At 43.0% G+C, this 21,764-nt stretch overlaps 1 protein-coding gene across 1 annotated transcript in view; it reads right to left on the reverse strand.

The window, feature by feature from the left end:
- Positions 1-19,140, reverse strand: part of VOPP1 (VOPP1 WW domain binding protein) — an 86,276-nt gene extending 67,136 nt beyond the window's left edge. Inside the window, exon 1 of the mRNA XM_077810975.1 lies at positions 18,693-19,140. Within this exon, the coding sequence (XP_077667101.1) occupies positions 18,693-18,743 (51 nt within the window). The 5' untranslated portion in view covers positions 18,744-19,140. The remainder of the gene's footprint in view (positions 1-18,692) is intronic.
- Between the last annotated feature and the right edge of the window lie 2,624 nt (positions 19,141-21,764).

Genomic DNA, 21,764 nt, shown 5'->3' on the forward strand with positions numbered 1-21,764 from the left:
CAGGATTAAGCCTTAGAAGACAGAATCATTCCTAATCATTAGAGCAAAGGACTAGAGTGAAGAATCCTAAGAGTCCTATCCCTAGTTCTGTCACTGATATACTGTGCAAGTCACTTCACTGCTCTGGGATGCAGTGTCTCCATCTGCCCACTGAGAACAATAATTCTGCTCACTTATGTGTCTGGCATGCAATGAGGCTTAATTCATGCTTTAAAAGTGCCAAGAGATCCTGGTATGAAAGATACTATTGAAGTACAATTATTAATTTAAAAACTCTGTGTCACATAAAAATCTAACTGTTAGTGGTCACCAAGCTCTACAGCATAACGGCCTGATCAGCTCTTTGCTTCATTGCTAGGTTTGAATACACCAGGAAGAAATATGCTAGATCTACAAGCTGGTTTCACATACTTTAGAAAAATCGATTCAGAGGAGAAATGGCAGCCATGAATAAGGAAGGCACCTGAGCCAAAAAAAATTATTTAAAAAGACTCGGTCCTGAGGAAAAGCATATAAAAGCCTTGCAAGGGTCATCTGGAAATTAACTCTGGAATCAACATGACATGTTTTGTGGTCTGCAACTCGGGAACAGGTTACTAGGGATGTGTCTAGGGAGATCAAAGAACTTAGAAAAGTCATTCATTTTTATGAAGAACTTTATACATCTAGGCCCCATTCCTGCCTCAAGGACTATGTGGATATATCCTTACATCCACACAGTCCTCAAGGCAGGATCAGGCCACCAGTCATCGGGTCAAACACAGGAGGTTCAAGTTCTTTTGTCTCAGTTTCATTACTGTTGCTAGAGGAACTGCAAATGCTGACAACATAATTATAACTGCCATTCTTACTGCTTTGAATGAGGCTTGCAAGCATTGACTAAGCAATATTATGAAACCCAATATTAATTGCATCTTCAATACCTCGTTGTATGTAAACATTAGAGTTTGAAGGAAAGCACTGTTACAAAGGGCCCCTGTTCCCACTCTTTTCAAGATGTTATTTTAAAAACTCACTGTGGGAAAATTTCAAAAGGGAACTTTTATGAGTTATTAATTTGTCGCCAAAAGGCACTTCCAGATGGTGGGATTTTTGTAAAAGCATGTAATTTTCCTCATATGTAGGGCTTGCTCAGACGCCACTACTCTGTGGTTAACCTTTAGAGAGCTATTCATCTGAACCATATTCCCTTCAGAAGTTTTATATCCTTCAAGGGGCCCCACTTTCTTGAAATAGAGTAAATCACAGATTAGGACTTGGGTTAAACTTCAGAATACGGATCTAGTTATGCTCCTGATGAGTCCATTTGAGTGCTGCCACTGACTACAGTGATAGCAGGATCGGCCTTATGTTTGAATAGAAGACTCTAATTATTGGGAATTTTCATTATAAAAGGCTACACAGGTACATCCAACATTGTAGAAAAACGTGCAGTTCCATTTATTATAAATTGTACATATTATATTTACCATCACCGAGGATTATGTGATATATAGTTAAAGTCTGTAATGTACTACGTATGTGCAAGCAGGGCGGGCTTCCCTGAATTTCCTGACATTTGTGATGTGAGGTTAAATTTTCAGTCTTAACATTGCACTAATATGTGCATTCATATAGCTTTGAGCCCCTTATGAACAAGAGAACAACAGATAATACAAAGAGTAGGTAATTCTCTCTCTTTTGCTTTGATGTTAGACAGTCCCACAAGAAGACAAAAAGTAATTTAGGGATATAATTCTCATCTCAACACTCAGGCATAACTCATATTAACAATAATGAGAATCAAACACAAAATCCATGCCTGGTATAAATCTATTGGTTTTAATGGATTTACACCATGGATAAATTTGGTTCTTTGCCTCTGCTCTCTTCTGCATATATAAACATAATTCCCGTTGATGTTAACAAAATTTCACGTGTCCACAAAGAGTAGAATGGATTTCACATTTACACAGGTGCCGCCGCCCATTTCCCTTGCTCATCTTAAACCTCTTCCGAGCAAATGCTTCTGAGAAGGGTGAACTTTGTTTAGATGTATAGCTACAAAATTTGTGTAATTGGACATCCTGGAAAGCAGTCATGTAAGAAGATGTTGTGCTTAAGACACTCAACTGGGACTCTAGAGATCTAGGTTTAGTTCCTACCTCTGCAACAGATCTTGGACAAGTCACTTCTCTCTGTGTCTCAGTTTCCCATATGTGAAAAGGGAACAGCAACACTTCCCTACCTCACAGGGGGCACTATGAAGATAAATCCACTAATATTTGTGAGAGACTCACATACTCTGGTGATGGAAACCATATAAGTAGATAATAATACAATTGCAATTTTTTCTACCAGCGGTAGCCACAATGCAGAAGGCTGAAGGTTCATGGTGCACTTGGTAGTGGTTCACAGAAAGCTGGTCACGTGGTGACAGCTCCTCCTCCTTATTTCCAGCGACTACGCTGCATTAACCAACAGCTAAATGTACATCAAAATACTTTCCTAATATTACTTTCCCATGGAAGCAATTGCGATCACAAATGGGAAGGGTAATCACAAAAGGAAGCAGTGTTGGCCTACAAGTCAGTCTCTCCCTAGTAACATATAATCCACATAATGAAAAAGTTTGAGAACCCCTGTGTAAGTTGGCACTTTGACACATAAAAAAAGGCACAGTCTCTGCCCTGATACATAAGAGACGAAACAAAGAAAGAGGACAGGGGAAATAGAACACAGAAGTAAAGATGTCACATGGAGAGGGACAAGATCATACAATGATAGGATGATGTAGGTTTTATTATATATATTTTTTCTGTTGCATATACAGACTATTTCCATTTACCTATCAACCTCCCTGGTATCAATCATCTAGTTTATTACAGGTGTCAGGTAGAAGTGGTCCTTCAGGAGGGATTTGAATGCAAAAAGAGTATAGTCTTGGGCATCAGCAGACAGAGAGCATTCTATGAAGCGGGGGAGAAGAACAGAGGGGTCTGTGGGAAAAGAGGATGTGTCAAGGTCTGCATCACTAGTGCCTTGGTGTGTGGCGGGAAAGGGTGCATGGAAAGACACAAAAGTGAATCAGTGGAGAGAGGCAGAAGAAAAGATCTCTGGAAGAAGTTTCATGAGAGAAATTTGAAGTAGGAGAGAGGGGGCCTGACGGTCAGGAAACAAGAGATTATTCCAAGCCACATGCTCTGCATTTGTGGCGTCACATATTAAATGAGAGAGAAGAAAGCAGCTGTAAGACAAGATGACTGGAAGGAGCAACAGGAGCAAGTGGGGGAGGAGAAGGAAATGAGATCAGAGCTGTAGGCGGAGGTAGGATTATGTTGTAGCTTGAAGGTGAAGATAAACAACTTGAATTTGAGGCAGTAAAATGAGGAGCCAATAAGAGGATTAAAGGCAGCGAGGGGAACATGCCTGAAGTGATGGAGAAAATTACACCTTTAGCAGCAGTGTTTAAGATAGTTTAAAAAGAAATAAAAAAGGGGGGAGGAGGGAAGGTCAGAAGAGGGGCGGTGAGAAAAGAGCAGATTCCAGGCAAGAATTGTACCAAGGATTGCAGCACTTGGAACTCAGGTTCTAAGATGAGAGTCAGGAGCTAAGGAAACTCAGCTCCTTTCACTTGCTTCCTCTCTCGCTGGAGCCTTCCTCTCCCTTTCCTGAAGCCCTTTGTACATCCCTAATTTTCCAAGCACCCTCTCACACCCCTGAGAGACATAGCTATGCCGACCTAGCCCCCAGTGTAAACGCTAGGTTGACAGAAGATTAGCTACTGCCTCTCAGGGAGGTGGATTAGCTACACCAACAAGAGAACCCCTCCTGTAGGCATAGGTAGGGTCTACATGGAAGCAGTGCAGCTGGGTCGCTGTACTGTTTCAAATGTAGACAAGCCCTAGGACTGAGATGGATAAACGTGGCAGTGGAGAGAGGCAGGTGGGAGGTGAGACTGGGAACAACGTTATCTGAAGCCCTCCACAAACCTGCAACAACAACCTGCCAAGCCTATGAAGGCCTGGACCCAGCCCTTGGTTTGAGGTACAGGCCAGTCAACAACAGACTCCACCCTTTGGAGCTCGGGACAAATGTGTTCTCCCCTAATAAATGTCTTTTTAAAATTATTCCTGCTGGACCACTCTTCTTGTATAGCCTGGCACTTTAAGAGAATTTGTTGCACTGAATCAATCCTGCATTTTAAATCCCCTCTAAACCTGGTTACATATTCAGTTATGGGCTCTCCCGTTCATTCAGGACCCACCTCCCAGGAGTCCCTAATAAGATATAGGGGACCCTCTGATCTTTCTCCCATATAGGAGGTCAAACGAGGCAAAGCTTGTGGACTCTCCGGGTACTCACTTGCAAGCAAATAATAGATACAGCAATGATACATTCCAATCTCCCACTTTCTGTCCACATGCATTCTTAGCATGAACTTGACTATTTGCCGCTGAGTAGTAAGGGGCACATTTTAACTATTTTACCACACACTTCTTCCACAATTCTCTCAATATCAGGGACATTATATCTGACCCTCTATCCAACAGGATTTCTTCTGGAAAACACACACTGATTAATATAGTGAACTGTGCATCTGTAACTGTCCCAGCTTCCACTTTTGACTTGACGACTGCCTCTGGATATCTAGCAGCAAATCAACCACCACTAGTATGTATCTTTTCCCTATGATATTCATGAATGCTTCTTTAATCACACATAAAGGCTGCAACAGAGCCTTGCTGATACTGGTAGGTTTCTCCTGCTTCTGACGTAAGCCACGTGCCTTACGGTAGTCCTTCACCAAATCCTGAATATGGATTATAAAAACAAACATTTTCCTTAAGCCTCTCAAAAGTTCTTTCCTTCCCCCAGTGACCAGCAAATGGACAATCATGTGCCAAACTTAATAGCTGTGCACCTTTTGGGCACCACAAGCTGCCTGTAGAGTTCTCCAATGAACCTGGTCTCATTCTCCTGCACAAAGAACTCACCACTGCTTTCCTTATTGGGCACATGCCTGCACTAGGGCCCTGTAATTATGAATCCCAAAAGGGGATCAGTTCTGGGGTGGGGCATACTTGGAATCACGCTGCCTTCCCCTTTTCCTGAGGATAAATGGGGGGCTCTCTTTACACCAGGCTTCTGCTTCTCTCTCTGGGATTTGTGCTCACTGAATGGTCTGGCCTGGACATAGGAGTCAGCAATATCAGCTGCTTTCTGTACAGTGACAGGGATTTTATCCCTGACTGCCACTGACTTCTTCAGTATATATACTTAGGAAACGTTCCTGTGCAAAGAGATCATACAACTGGTCAGAATCCTCTACCCCTTTCCCCTTTGTCTACTTTTTCATTAAATCACACATTCTCAATGACTCAACTTCTCATGCGCTTTCTTGAGGTTTCAAAATGTTAAACAGTACACTTTGGGGGTGATCTTTGCAACACAGCTGTTTTAAGCTTGTCACATTTCAATGCCTTCCCCATGTCCATCTCATTAAACTCCTGCAGCGCTTTACCAGACAACATGGAGATTGGCTTGGGAACTCTCTTTTCCTCTGGAACCTTGTGCAGCTCACATCTTCTTTCAAAAGTGATGAGATACTTCTCAATACAATCTGTCTCTCTTTATGCAGGGCAGAGTTTGTCCCAGCTGACTGATCCTTGGGGAGTATTACCCATGGGCTGAGGACTCAGCTTTTGTAAGGCCAGTATGCTCAGGGTATGATGCCTCGCTTTTTCTTGGGCTTCAACTTCTGCTATCCTCTACTGGTGTTCACACTCTCTCACTGTTTCTGCTAGTTCCAGCTTACGAAGCTCTATCCTGGCCTTGTCCAGCTCCATGGGTGTCACACTGGTGGCGGTATTAGGCAGATTCCCCAAGTCTTTAAGCATACTCAGGGAGTTTGGCTGCCCTTCGTGATGCTTGTCTTATTCCATGAGGAGGGTTTTCAACCCATGCATATATCTTCCTGTGACAAATAAGCAGTGCTCTGCACACAACTGTTCCAGCTGCTTCTTCGTGGGCTTAGTGTATAGTTATCTGCTCATCCTCCCTTTTCGGCTGCTCTGTTTCCTTTTCCAAAATAAAACAAACTGTAACCTTTCTTTCCATTTCTAACTTTCCCTCTCTTTGATCTCTCACTAACCGGTTTATAAGTGCATGGTGTGTGGTTAGCTAGCAAACAAGGTAACAGATCCTGCCAATTATGATGGTGCTCGGGGCAGCCAGGACTGTGAGTCACCTTATTATTCCCTGCTTCCAGTAAGAGGGAGTCTTTCCTGTGATGACTATTTGCCAGCTCCCTCACACCACCAGCCTGTCAGCCATTCAAGCACTCCCCTCCAAGCTATGCCAACCCTGACTTTGCCTTGCAGGTTAACAATAGGTGCACCCTAATCCTTGAGTGCCCCTGACCACTCTCAGAAATCCCAGATCCTGTGCCCCCAAAGGAACAGTGCACTCCAGTTTACTAGTTTGACCTTAAATCACAACTCCTGTATAATGCATAGCACTTGTGAATACTTATAATAAACCAAAAGAAGGTTTATTTCAGAGGGAAAATAGAGATTCTACTCAAAACGAGACAGCAGTGGAAGCAAATGGTTACAATACAAAACAAAATCATGAAACATGAACCTGGGGCTGCACTTACCAATAGTTACCATTCCTATCTAATGGAATAGGTTCCCCCTCCCCCCCCCAAACACACACACACAAAGTTCAGTCTATTGCAGGGATGGCTGGCTTCATAGGAATGAGGATCCAATTTTTCATGAGAATGCCCCTGCTCCCCAAGAGGTCTCCTCAGTGAAACGATGCACGGGGTCTTTCCCCCTCCTCTGTTATACTGATATAGTCTTTTGTCTCTGTTCACAGACAGGGCAAACCTGTCTGTTGTAATATTCCTTTTTTACTGCAAATGGTTTTGATTGTTTGCAGTTGTCTTTGATGGTTTCCAACTGATAATCTGGGGATGGAGCAAGACTAGACAATTAAGCCTTACATTACTCACCAGCTCACCAGGGAAGGGGTGACAACTCCCTCTTGCATGTGTGGGCCGTCATGAGACACACTATCCCCTGGTGACTAACTTTTATATCTAGCTCCTAAAGCATACTTTCAGTACAGTCACATTATTCCTTAAATATTACCAATACAAACATCTTGCAATGATTATGAGCCTTGGTAAGTCATGAGCCTTCTGTAGATACCATACATGTTACCCCTCATGGATAAATACCCTGCAAGACATGTGTTTGGTGTAGTGACTTGGTCAAGTCTGAGATAGAGTTGTTTGCAAGAACAGGGGGCCCTCTTTGCCAAAGAGTCCCTGTGTCACACCATGTAAAACAGAATGGATACCTAGGCAAATTTGCAAGAGAAAGAGGAAAGCTCCCCAACTCTCTGTACAGCAAAGCAGGTTTTCTTGTCCTTCCAGGGATTTAAACTACACATCCTCCTAAACTTTCATGTGGCTGACAGCCTGGGAAATGACAAGAGTCTAAGAGCTAATTGAGAAAACCAGTAGAAACTAATGAGCCATACGATTTTAAACTTTATTGTATAAGATTTGAGCCAGATAGGACCCCACCAGACTAAGATACAATAAGTGAACAACACACTTGTCCTGTTAGAATGCTACCCACACTACAATGCACTGGAGTAAATATGCCCCAATAATCTGACACTATGAATTTTGTCCTGTGCTTTGGCCTACCACCCAAAGTTTACAGAAATTAAGCATTGTGTATATAAAAGAAATAAATGCACATTCACAAATTATTCTTAGCATTTACCAGGAACTTGCTTACAGAATCACTTTGTTACATAATCTTTTTTGCATAAGGAGAATTGTGTCATAGTGATTATGTAACGTTAATCACAACCAGGGACCATGTAACTGTTTAAAATAACCCTCTCTCACTCAAGCGAACTGTTTTAACTGCTCTCCAGATTTGGCAGGCAACAGGTGCAGAAAAGAAGAACTGATTCACTAATGCCTCGGCGTTCTAGCCGTGGTGCTATAAATAAATTAATGGAGTTTGTTTGATTATTTGGCAAACACCAACCAGCACACTGAAAAACATACATGACTCTGCACAATACACATGGTGCACAGTTCACTTTGCAACAGGTCAAATCCTGAGAGGTGCTGAGGCCTTGCTGAGCACTCACAATTCTTAGCAAAGTCAATAGGTTTTGCAGGTGCTCAGCCCCTCTCAGGTGGCTTGTTCCAAGATCAGCAGAGTCAATGGGAGTCTCTCCACTGATCTTATTGGAGTTTGGATGAGACCCAGGATTAGGGCACCAATAAAATCAGGAGGTCAAGATTACTGTGGAATTAAACTTAATCCAAATGCCCTTGATACTGTAGGCACCCTTGTGGAGTCTATGTTTAGGAATCACCATATAAAACTGTAAAGGATATAGGTTGAGGGCTCCTGTAGCCTTTGTTCAAAGTTAAAAGCTCATAGTAAGAGGGGAAATATATGCATCATATTTGATCAGTAAATTTAATCTGTCAGAAGGTTTAGCGCATTTTACAATAGGCCTCATATTGTACACATTATATGTCCCTTATTGAGATTTTAAAATCTCCTCTACAGTCTTCTGGTAAAAGTGTACGCATCTGTAAACAATCTGCATAATAATAACTGCCTACTCACTGAATATTGCTAGGCTTAATGAATTAACATTTGTCCAACACATTGAGATCCTGGCATGAAAGATGCTGTCTGCAGTGGGCCAGAATCACTGTATCAATAAGAGCTTTGAGTGCTGAAGGTCTGTGGGATCATGATATGCAATAATGCTTAGTACTTTTCATGTACAGATCTCAAAGCACTGTACAAAGAAAAAAATCCCTTCATCCACGTTAACAGATGGGGAAACTGAAGCAAATGATGATGTGACTTGCCCAAGTCTTCCAGTAGGTCAGTGGCAGAGCCAAGGCTAGAATCCAGTGCCCTATTCACTGAATCATGCTGCTTGCCTAGGAGCATGAATCATAAAGCAACTATTGAAAGCCTGGGACTGACAGTAACAGGTACCCTCTGCACCATTAGCACCCAACCTGTTGCAATTTGTGATCTCTATCGATCCCAAAAAGATAGGTTTCAGAGTAACAGCCGTGTTAGTCTGTATTCGCAAAAAGAAAAGGAGTACTTGTGGCACCTTAGAGACTAACCAATTTATTTGAGCATGAGCTTTCGTGAGCTACAGCTCACTTCATCAGATGCATACCGTGGAAACTGCAGCAGACTTTATATATACACAGAGAATATGAAACAGTACCTCCTCCCACCCCACTGTCCTGCTGGTAATAGCTTATCCAAAGTAATCGTCAGGTTAGGCCATTTCCAGCACAAATCCAGGTTTGCTCACCCTCCACCCCCCCACACAAATTCACTCTCCTGCTGGTGATAGCCCATCCAAAGTGACAACTCTTTACACAATGTGCATGATAATGAAGTTAGGCCATTTCCTGCACAAATCCAGGTTCTCTCACTCCCTCACCCCCCTCCAAAAACCCACCCCCATACACACACAGACTCACTCTCCTGCTGGTAATAGCTCGTCCAAACTGTCACCTGTCAGTTAACTGAGCACTCAGTATAGCTAGAGGTTGTGTTAGACTTTTAAAAAATAGATTTTTAAACCCCAGATTAACTAATAAAAAATATCAGAGTAGCATGCTAATGGTCAGAACCTACTCTCAGTAACTTCCATGCAACCCAGTCAAAGTCAATGGTGTTGTACAGTTGCATCTCCAGGTAGAATTTGAAACCTGATACTCCATCTCCTTCAGTGTTTTGGTCCCCAGGCTCCGTGCTGTCCTGAGTGCGGTACGGCCCCTAGCCGGGAACTCAAGCTCAGGGAAGGCCAACAGAGAGTTTCTGGATCTCATTTCACTGGGATGGGGCTGATTACCTTGAGTGATGGGAAAGTCAGATTCCCCCAGGGGCATGAAAGAAAACTCCTGCTTGAGTCATCCTGCTCTGATCTTGCATCAACAGCTAATGCTTTCTTAAAGCTACCAGGCACAATGAAACTGCAAAGAAACAGGAATCTGAACTGACTTTCTACATTTGCAAGAAAAAACTTCCAATTATATTACTTTCTGTATCTGAAATGAGTTTTGTCAGTTTCAGTCCAACCACCACCAGACAATGTGCAGCTCACAGAAACCCCAGCATAGGTGACACCTATTAGCAATTCACACAGAGAGACAGCCTAAGAAGAAAAAGAATCATGTATAATAAAATACCCTCCCTTCCTAGAGGCAGTTCTTGTAGGTCAGAGTGGAAGCATGTTGGCAGGGCAACATGGAGAAGCTTGTGATGTGGATAATCATGCCATAATTTTGATGGGGACAGTCTTCAGGCTCCAGAGCCGAACACTTCATTATGATCTCCGCACCCATCACTGTTTGTTCATGTTTTGTCTCCCAGTCACTTAAATACTGAGTTCTGCAGCTTCACCTTCCCCTGAGACAGTAGGCCTATCCTTGTTCTGGAGGGTTCTGCTCATCATCTCAAAATTTTAATAGGCTGGAAATGAATATATCCACATAGGCACAAAACATATTACTTTAAGGTAGGTAAAATCATTCTGCTTCAGTGGGAGTTTGGGGTGGGCAAGAAATGTAGGATCAGAGCCAGTGCTTCTACCTTTGTTTCTTCCTACGTGAAACTTGAGGGAGAGTGAGCCATTTTCAAAGTGGTGGGCAACGATTTAGCTGCAAGATGTCCATTAACACCAGAAGCAGGAGGGCAGGCAAATCATTGCACAGCACTTTGAAAACTCACTTCCATGGATTCAGAGATGTTTTTCCTTTCTGGAAATAATTAAAAAATTAAAATGTTATAAACTGGGATTGTTTCTGAGAACACTTAAGCGGTCAAATTCAGCAAGCATATTTTCTACAGCGATCCATAACATCCATTATTTTTCTAAATGAAGAAAAGAGATGCTTAGAGAGAGCTACAGTATAGCGGAGGATGGTGGTCAGAATGTGTATTGGTAAATGTATGTTTTTGTTGCTGCTTTTCAGCACTGATGAACAATGTCTGCCTTCATTGTCCGAAAGCCTGGGAATTGAGTGCCTGATTGTTTCTTCCCTGTAATCAGTCTCCCTGGCTGTAAAACAGCAGTGTGGCTCAGTGGACAGGGCCGGGGTCAAGAGACCTGGGTTCTATTCCTGACTCTGTCACTGACTTTGTGTGTGAAGGTAGGCAAACCATTTAGCCAGTCTGTGCCTCTGTTTCCTCTTCTGTAAAATGGACAGAATAACTCCTACCCAGCCTTTGAGATCTATAGATGGAAAAGTGTTCTCATTATTAACCAAAGTGATCAGCAAAATTGTAAGAATGATCCAAAGAAACCTTGCAGATCTCAAACAGAGTCTGGACCACCTTCACACAGGCATAAGGTTATTTTATTAGTAGAAATAGTATGTGTGTCCGTATTGTGGTAGCACCTATGCCTCATGCTGCCCTGAAGCCTCACAGGCTGACAATCCTGACCTCTCCACAATGCTACACCACCAGTGCTGGGCTTTTGGTTTCTTAGGCAGCCTTACAGGGTTGCTTAAGAAAAAGAATCAATGCAAGTTTCCCCCATTCAAATGTCATGTCCTTACTGAGACTCAAAAAGAAGCCCATGGGACTAATGAAGAGCTATGCCACAGGAATGCTAGGACCAGAATCAGCTGTAGTCCAGAACTGTGATTCTAAATCCTTTCCATTCTGCAATCACTAGCAGAGCCCCTTCCTGTTTAGCTGGGACCCCTCTCTCATTATGCAGGAAGGGAGGGCCAGAGAGGTCACTAGAACCCCTGCTATAAGTACTGAAGCACATGGAGTGAGCGATGTGGGAAAAATAACCACCACTCTGGAAAAGTTAATCTTATTTAAAGGTGACTTGAAGCGAAAAGGGGCACAAATCCAATTCTTGTTTTCCACTGCTTTATGGATTCCCATCTGCCTTCTTCCCATTTACTGCAAAAAGTAGGATTTTTTTCTATTACAATCATAGGTCTTGTCTGTTTTATAACTAGGTAGATGACTTGGAAAGTAGGGAAATTATGAGACCTAAAGAGAGTGAAAGCTGGGCCATTAAGAGAAAGATATTATTAATCAGACTGTTTAAAATGTTGTATTTTGTTAACAGCTATTTAAAGTTAATGCTTAATACACAATTGGGAGGAAAGACATCTTTGTTAAAGATTCAGCATCTCTGCCCCTTCAGTTAAGGTGTGAGAAAGCCATCTGTGTGTATGGAGTTATTCAAAAACAGATCCAATAAAACTAGAGAAGCCCAAATTTGACATTCCTGATTGTCCCAAGATAACACTGGCAGGAAAAAAATATTAAACTCCTCACTATTCAGACCTCCATTATTTCCCCTTGCCACTTGTTTGCAGGACACCTTTCAAAGGTCAAGGCCTGGAAAACCCTGGCCTTGGAGTACTATTTTTTAAAACCAATCAAAAATTTGTCCCCAAAAAAAGACAATTTTGAAACGTAGAGGTACATTAATTATAAAAAAAAATCCTGAGGTTTTGAAACCTTTGCTAAAGATCTTTGAAGTCACCATAATAAACTACAACTTCACAAAAAGGCTACTGCATGCTGGAAGAATGGAGGGGACATGCTGTATTGCCATAGACACAAAAGACAATATTAAACTGATGAGTGCATGCAAACTATGGGAATCTCCATCAGCTAAGTGGGAAGTAAGGAGAGCAAAGGGGTGGGGGGGTCAGAGAGAGAAAGTGCGACTTCCCTTTATAGAAAGCATGATGACAAGTGCTAAGCATTTGTGACAGCTCTCTATAAAAAGAAAACAACTCAGTGATATAACCAAAATAAAACAAAACAAAAAAACCCACACAGTAAAGAAAACTCACAGCAGGCATATCCACCCTGGGACTAATTCTCCAACCTCTCTGTACAGCAGGCAAATGGGTCTCAAGAACCTCTCTCTTGCTGTACCACTATTGCAATTAACATGGAAATGTTCTCACTGACAATAATAAAGGGGCTCAGTGTGCAGCCTGAAGCAGCCTGCCTGTAAGTCACTGCAGATCTCACTGCTGTTCAGAGACAGGGGAGACTTGGCTCCTGCCAGCACTAGTTGTATCACAAAACAATAACTCATACTAAGCGGCTCTCTTCCTTCACTCTGTGATGCAACAGCTACTTTCCAATCAACAGTAAGAGAGAAAGGAGACACAGAAAACCATTTTCACGCTGCTGGGTCCCTGAGCATCTTGAAACAAACAGATGGGAAAGAGTCAGTGGACCCATCTGCAGTAACATTCTCAATCACATGGTATAGGTGTTACCATGTCATGCAGGACAAATGGACAGAAAAATGCTCTTTGCAGTCCTTTTTAGTGGATTCTGCATGTAAAGCATTCCCCCCATTTCCCTCCCCGTACGCGGTCAACCACAGGTAAAGCTTCTTATCCACGTGATTTTAATAGCACATGGTCAATATTAGTAGTCTTTTATTGACAATCATTTGTCATGGAGATCACACACACACCATTTAATGAGTACAAACAACGAGAACTTTGTGGTTTAAAAAACCATCAACCTTAAGAACTCTGCCTGTATCTAAACGGAGCAAAGGGCTTTTTAGTCTGGTTTGTCTGCCTTTGCTAACATTTTTGTTCACATAAAGGGAGGTACAGAAGTTTTATGAACAGCCTGAACTATTAAGTTTTCCTTACATCCTGGAATCCCATTTCAGTCTATGCAAAAAATGAGACAGCAATTACACAAATGGAAAGAAGCTTGCAATTTGTGCTTTTTTATTTACAGTTAAAGCAATTTGATCAACAAATTATGACTTTCCCTTGTACTCAAAAAAATAATACTTCATTCTTCTTTTACTCTACCTTTCATCTGATGATCTCTACGTATTTGACAAAGATTGATTAATTTAACCTCACCATACACCTATCAAGTAGACATAGTGTGTATCAATCATCATACATATTTTACAGAGGGATACCCTAATGTACACGGATGCCAGCGCTTACATTTTCAGAAGAGCTCACACATTCTGACTGCCTCCATTTTTGGATGGCGAACTTGAGACATTTACGGCTTGCTTTCCACTCACACTTTCAACTGTCAACAGTGGGACCTGCGGGTGCTCAGCCGCTCTGAAAATAAGGCTCTAGGAGATCTCGTGTTGACCATCCAACTGAAGCATCTAAAATTAGAGGACACTTTTGAAAATGTAAACTACACAGCAGCCTACCAGCAGAACTGGGAATAGTATACCTAGATCCTGTGAGCCACCTATAGAACATCTCCTCTACATAGTGTTGTAACTAACATAATACCCTTTAGCAAAAGTAGATCCTAAAATGTTCAATTCAGTCTTCCCCACCAATGAATTCAAGGTTCATAAATACAATGACCTGAGCCTGCTACAGAGGTTGACATGAACACCCGTCCTGAGAAATAACCCACAAGTAGATGATGTTGTACTTTTGCTCTTGCTGGCAGAAGGCCTAATTTAATCAAGGGGGTTTTCAACAATGTCCTAAAGGCAGTGACTCAATATTAAAATAATATTTTAAATATATAGAGCACCCATGCCCAAAAGCCACTGGGTGTCTAAAGAAATAAAGGCAGGGTAACATGATACATTCCAGAACTGTCAAACAAATATTCCCATTAGACCCACTTTTCATCCCTCTATAAAGATGACCCACATAAAACTAAAACAAACAAAGCACAGGACTGTTACAGGGGCCACAGCTGTAGCAATAGATAATACGATTGGCTATATAAATGCCCCAACAGCTCATGGATTTCAAGAGTGCATCTGCGCTCTTTGGAAAAATAAGATTTTTGAGACACAAGGACCTCTGCATAGTACACACTGCTGTTGTGGCATAAAACTGACTTTTAACTAACTTGGTTCGTTTTTAAAAGAAAGATAAATGTACATTTAGCAATGTTCATTCACTTCTTGTGGAATCCTAAATTACTTGTTTCAGAGTAGCAGCCATATTAGTCTGTATCTGTAAAAAGAAAAGGAGTACTTGTGGCACCTTAGAGACTAACAAATGTATTAGAGCATATGAAAGCTTATGCTCAAATAAATTTGTTAGTCTCTAAGGTGCCACAAGTACTCCTTTAAATTACTTGTGTAGCTATCTGCCTTAGGTTTTGAACTTCCGTCCACCACTGTAGTATTCAAGTGCCTTCCCCGTTAAATAGACAGACAATAATGAAGTCATTCGAGCCCAGATTCACTGATTTCAATGGAATTTAGAAGTCTAAATACCTTTGTGGATCCAGGCCTAGAAGACTTCTTGAAATCTCTGGCTCTTCCCCCATTTGGGGTTCTAGAAATCTCTGCTTGGGGGAAGAGCTGCTTGTTTGTTTTATTTTTTATATTTTTTTCAGGAGAAAGGAGTCAGTGATTGATGCTGTAAATGTCTCTCTAGTTATGGTGGGAACCCTTTGTCAAATAGGAAAACCTCTGAATTAATTGTCCATCCCCGCCATTTCTACTTGCAATAAATTTCCATGACAAATACATTTCAAGCCCTGCTTTACAGAGCAGCTTGGTCCTGCAAACAGCACAGAGAGCCAGGAATTTCCAGTGTTCTAATCTCTGTTCTGATGCTGATCCCTGTCACTAGCCTCGGGCAAGTCATTTAAGCTCTCATTCTCAATTTCTCCCTTTAAAATTGAAATAACAACATCTGTCTCACTGGAGTGTTGTGAGGTTAATGAATTAGCTAACGTTAACTTTGAAGAACATCTAGAGACATTTAAGAAGATATGGGACTAGTATCTGAGATTGAATATATATTCATTTGTAATCACATTGTGTTTTTTGGATTGCCTAAATATAAATATTGTTTTATTATTTAGATATATAAATGTTTTAGAGGGTGTATTTTGTGCTATTTAAGCAAATAAATAAAAATATTTTATAAGTTAATGGTTGTAAAGTGCTTTGACAGTAATCAATTCTAAGTATGTATTATTATTACTACAATTATTTCTATTGTGGTAATGGCCTGGGAATCCCAAAAAAGGCTGAATGAAAAAAAGCATGACACAGCTCACACTACTTTAAATATTATATTAGCTCATGTGGAAGCTGCAACCTGGGTAAAAGAATCATATAGCAAATCAATCTCATGCACCAGTCATAAGGCAGTCAGTGCACATTACCATAGATTTCAAAAGTTTCACTCAAAAAAAGTCACATTTCTTTGATCCAGTGGTTTATGCTCAACAGTTCTTAAGCTTGAGCATTTTTCCTACATGCTATTACTGATAACAATTTACAATACATTTTATTTATACAGCACCTAAGCTATAAAAATATCGTGAGCTTTACAAAACAACAAATCCAGATGTCAAAACAAACATACCAGATTAAAAGAAGAACAATTAAAACCAATATAAAACCTTAAATAAAATCAACATGGGGGTATATCCAAAGAGGATTTAGGCAAATTACTTTTCCAAGCACACCAAATCTTTCCTAGCATAACATGTATGATGGCCCAAAGACATCTAATCAAATAGATCTTGCATGTGCAAAACATCCCACATTTTCTGAAGACCAATTCTCTTTCTGGTTTATTTTATTGCTGGTCTTCAAGTCTGTTTCCTCTTATTCACATTTTGCCTCTTGTACTTTATGGTGAGTTTTTGCAGAGTCCAAGAGTTATGATGGAAGACACTGAACCAGATTCACAGCTGGTGAAAAAGGCACAACCCAGTTAATTTTAATAGAATTAAATCCACTTATACCAAATGTGATTTTGTCCAACCCCTGTCCCGTTTTTTCCCCTTAAGTGTGACAATTATGGATGGCATAATGACCAATATACCAAGAATAGTTCATCTAAGTGGGTGGCATAAACCTAAAAAGAAAGAACACGGATTCTAAAAATATCCATTTCCTGAAACACTGCATCATTAGGTAGATACTAGTAGTTTTCCAATCAGTTTTCTCTTTTTGCAACAAACATACTCCTTCTCTAAACTATCAAGCATAGAGAACTACATCATTTCTACATTTCCAAAGCTTTAAACTACCAGACAGCATCCAAAGGGTCAAGTGTTCAAAAAGCACATTTAAGTAAACCACTTGGGTCTTCGGGAAATCAATGAAATACACTGAACAGGGAAGTATTTGATAAGGAAGAGACTGAAGTGCATTGGCAAAGCTGTGAAAGGGGAGCTTACACATGGCAATATGCCTGCACCAAGCCTGGTTCACATCAGTGTAATGCTATGCTTTTAGGTGCACTGAATTCAACCCCAAAAGTCAAAACAAGAAATGAGTACAGCTGATCTTTTTATCAAAAGCATGTGGATCTCACTCTTACAAAGCCACCCTTCCAGCTCTGTGATATAAGTACAAGGCCTAAAATAACTTTTTAAAATTAACATAAGCTGCACTTTTTTCCCCTTTTTGTTATAACTGCTAAAGCTAAATGCGAAATTACCAAAGTCATCCAGGAAGTCTAAAATAGTGTATTCTTCACTCTCTCTGGCCTGTTCATTCTGATACAATATTGGCAACTGTCCATTTTATATAATGCATTTCACCAACAAAAGGGCACCAGTCCAAAAACTGGATACATTTTCCAGTCCAATGCTAGCTGAAATCTGCTCATTTCCACAAGAGTGAATCTGTGCAGCATTTAACACCTAGCTAAGAAGCTAACCAACCCAAAGTGCTTTAAGACAAGGTAGCGTTCAGCAGTTAGTGTTCCAGAATATGTCTGTTACTGAACTAATTCCAACACAAGAATAATGTACAAATGAAATTTGCCCTCCCTCAGCATACAGCTGAATATTAATAATTATAACAACTTTAGTTCTTAGAGCTTCTAAATTGCCAGTTGTAGATTTTGTATAGCCAAGAATAGTTTTATTGGCCCATAACTATAACCATACCAGTATTCCCTGTATACACTCCTTCCACCACCACCCTTGCTGCACCTCACGAAGAACTAGCAAACTCAGTCCTACAAAATCAAGTCAATTTCAGCACAGAGAATAATTTCACAACAGTCCAACTACAGTGTTGCTTTTTAAGTTTTTCAGGTGCCTGTGGGAGTTTTCCATGGCTCCTAGGGGAGTAAAAGCTTTTTCTTTCCCAATATGTACAGTTGCAGCTTGTGAGCATCATTAATATTTGACTACAGACAGATTTCTCTCTCAAAAGGTTAGTGTTCCCCTCTACTGGGTGGAAAAAAAAATACACAACTGCACAAGAAAGATGCGGGACAGGAGACCCAGAGTGAGAAAAATAAATCTGGAATCTCAAACTACTCACTCAAGAATCAAAAATGAAAATGTATTCAAGGTCTCCAAGGCTGACAGCACAAAATACATTATAGTTTTGATCTTTAGAGGGGAAAAAGGGAAGAGGTGTAACATACACACAAAGGAGGAATCCCCTGGTGCGGGGGGTGGGGGGTGAAAACAAGGCCAGATGTGGGGGGAGACATGACCACACAGATCCACTTTCTGCACAAAGTGATTTGCCATCATTTTAAAAGTCATCAGACCAATCTCTGAATACATAAATGCCATCATTAATAAAGATTTTTTAATATATATCACCAGAAAATCTATTTGCAAATAACAGAAGAATATTTATTAAATTTAAAAAATATATATTTCTATCTTCAATCTTACCTCCAGAAACAAGGAGAGCAGGAATATGACCCACTGCTGGAAATGGTTCATTTCGCCTCTTCTTTCTGTAGCCTTATTTTCTCAGATGTACATGAAAGCTGTCAGCAGAGCGAGCCCCATCACTGTCACTGGGGGAGGTGTAAGAAGAGCATCAGGGGGTGAGCACGGTGGGGGGCGACACCCAGAGGTGATGCCTTGTGGGGGTCGGGGTCGGTAGGCTGGCACAGCTCCCCCGGGTTTGGGGGGAGGCGGCGCACAGAGGGATCCCCTGGCAAGGTGGAGACCAGGAGAGATTGGGGGAGCCACGCCCACCCCGATCCCCTAGCGAGGGGGAGGAGGTCAGGGCCGGTCAGTCCTCAGGCAGGCTGCCCTTCGCCTTCCCGGCCAGCAGCTGCGGGGGGACGGTCCCGTGCGGGGCGCCTGGCTCGGAGCCGCGGGAGCAGCAGCAGCGGCGGCGGCGGCAGCAGGGAGCGGATCCGGGCGAGGGCGGCTGGAGCGGCACAAAGAGGCCCAGAGCCGCGGGGCGGGGAGAGAGGAGCGGCGGGGACCCGCCCCCCGGGACCGCCCCGCGGCGCTGCCTGGCCAGGGAGCCGCCGCAGTCTTGGGCCGGGAGCAGCCCCGGGCCAAGGCTGCCCGGGCGGAGAAGGGCGCTGGGGCCGTGCCCGGGCCGCAGGGGGCGGGAACTGCTAGGCACCTGGATGGCAGAGCAGCCCTGGGGGGCAAGGAGACCCGAGCCCCCCTCTGCTTCCCGCTGAGCTGGCGCTGCAGCCTCCCCCGCGCTGGGGGCTGGAGAGTTACCAGCCCTCGGGCCTAGCGTCCTGCTGCCCAGCTTCCTGGTGTCCAAAACGCCGCAGACTTTCCAAGGCTAGACTAGAAACGCTCAGCCAAATGGCAGCGGCTAGCCCCGTGCCAGGCCTGGAAGGGTTATGGATGGGAGATTACAAAAGCCTTAGTGGAAAGCTTCCATCAGGCAGCCTCTGGGGTTCAGGGGCCATGCTCTGTAGGTGGGAGTAATGAGTACACTTGAGAACCCCCTATTGTGTTGGATGTTCCTGCAGATCCTCAGAGGATTCAGGTACCTTGTAGAAGAATTTAGGAACAACTTTTCAAAAGGAACCACTGATTTTGGATCTTCCATTTCTCATTGGTAAGGCTGCCAGTCTGTCACGGAGGTTGGGGTTTCCGTGAGTTTCTGGGATCTCCCTGATGTCTGCAGCAGTGGTGCAGCTGACCCTAGGGCTGTCCAGCTGGGGAAGTCCCGGGGCCCGCCGCACCTGCCCCAGCTCCGGTGGCCCCAAGCAGCTTGACCAGAGGAGATATCGGAGCAGCAGGGGACCTCGGCGCTGTCCTGGAGCAGAGGTCTCGGACCGGCCGTGGTGCCCTGGGGGCCCCCGACGGTATCTAAGATTTAGTCAGGGGTATTTATAGTACAAGTCATGGACAGGTCAGGGGGCCATGAATTTTTGTGTATTGCCTGTGACCTGTCCATAACTTTTACTAAAAATACCCGTGATTAAAACGTAACCTTACTCATTGGCCAACGTGAGATACCCTGGCCTGGATTTGTCAGAAGTCAATAGTAACTGCAAAGTGATGGCCACCATTTTGGCCAACATCAAGGACTGAACCAGGGGTCTCTGACCTAAAAGCAAGAGTCTGTGCCATTTAAATTAAAAAGTTAGCAAAGAGCTGTAACAGATTGGCAGCCTTTGTGACTTGGACATAGAAGAGGACATCTAACATACTGACTGGTGGGTTACACACACAAGCTAGGAAAATCAGATCCAAGTTATTTGAGAGGCCACTTTTGAAAATTTGGCCATAATCCTTAACATGAAATGAGAAGCAATGCATATACATAACTGTCTAAAATCAAATATAGGCTCAATAGTCTTCAATAACAGGGCTCTGTCCTGCACTTGCATTAGAATTTAAACTCACTTTCCCTCTATACTCCTAAAGGAATTCTGCATCAAAAAATTAAATATTCTGCACACAATATTTTAAAGCTCTGCAAAATTCTGCACATTTTATTTGTCAATAAATTAATTTTATTGATTTTATTCTAGCTGTGGGAGCAACCAGCGCCCAGACTGTGGCCCTGATCACTCCCAGGCTCCACCCTCACTCTGCGTCTTCCCCTAGGGACCTGCACTCACTCCACCTCTTCCCCCTAGGCGCCTCCCGTGCACCACGGAGAGGAGCAGCCGGCCAGGCCTCAGGGCAAGGGGCGGAGAGAAGTTGGGAGGGGGGCATCTGGAGAAGAGGCAGAGAGGGGTGAGGGCGGTCTTAGGAGAAGAGGAGCAAGCAGCAGGTGGGCAGGGAGGCCTTGGGGGAAACAGGCAGAGAGGAGCGAGTGGGGGAGCCTCGAGGAAGAGATGGAGTGAGAGTGGGCCATGAGTGCGCCAGGTGTGGGCACGCAGGCTCAGCCCAGCAGGATCCAAGTGTGGAAGGGTTTTGTGGGGGGGGGATCCAGGTGTGAGATGAGAGGGTTCTGGGTGGGACAGTCTGGGTGGGGGCAAATCAGTGGGGGGGGTCTCGATGAGGCGGGGGATCTGGATGCACAGGGGCTCGCTGTGGTAGTCATAGAATCATAGAATATCAGAGTTGGAAGGGACCTCAGGAGGTCATCTAGTCCAACCCCCTGCTCAAAGCAGGACCAATCCCCAATTAAATCATCCCAGCCAGGGCTTTGTCAAGCCTGACCTTAAAAACTTCTAAGGAAGGAGATTCTACCACTTCCCTAGGTAACGCATTCCAGTGTTTCACCACCCTCCTACTGAAAAAGTTTTTCCTAATATCCAACCTAAACCTCCCCCACTGCAAGTTGAGACCATTACTCCTTGTCCTGTCCTCTTCTACCACTGAGAATAGTCTAGAACCATCCTCTCTGGAACCACCTCTCAGGTAGTTGAAAGCAGCTATCAAATCCCCCCCGTCATTCTTCTCTTCTGCAGACTAAACAATCCCAGTTCCCTCAGCCTCTCCTCATAAGTCATGTGTTCCAGACCCCTAATCATTTTTGTTGCCCTTCGCTGGACTCTCTCCAATTTATCCACATCCTTCTTGTAG

This window comes from Eretmochelys imbricata, chromosome 2 (assembly GCF_965152235.1).
Source record: "Eretmochelys imbricata isolate rEreImb1 chromosome 2, rEreImb1.hap1, whole genome shotgun sequence".
NCBI classification, from domain to species: domain Eukaryota; kingdom Metazoa; phylum Chordata; order Testudines; family Cheloniidae; genus Eretmochelys; species Eretmochelys imbricata.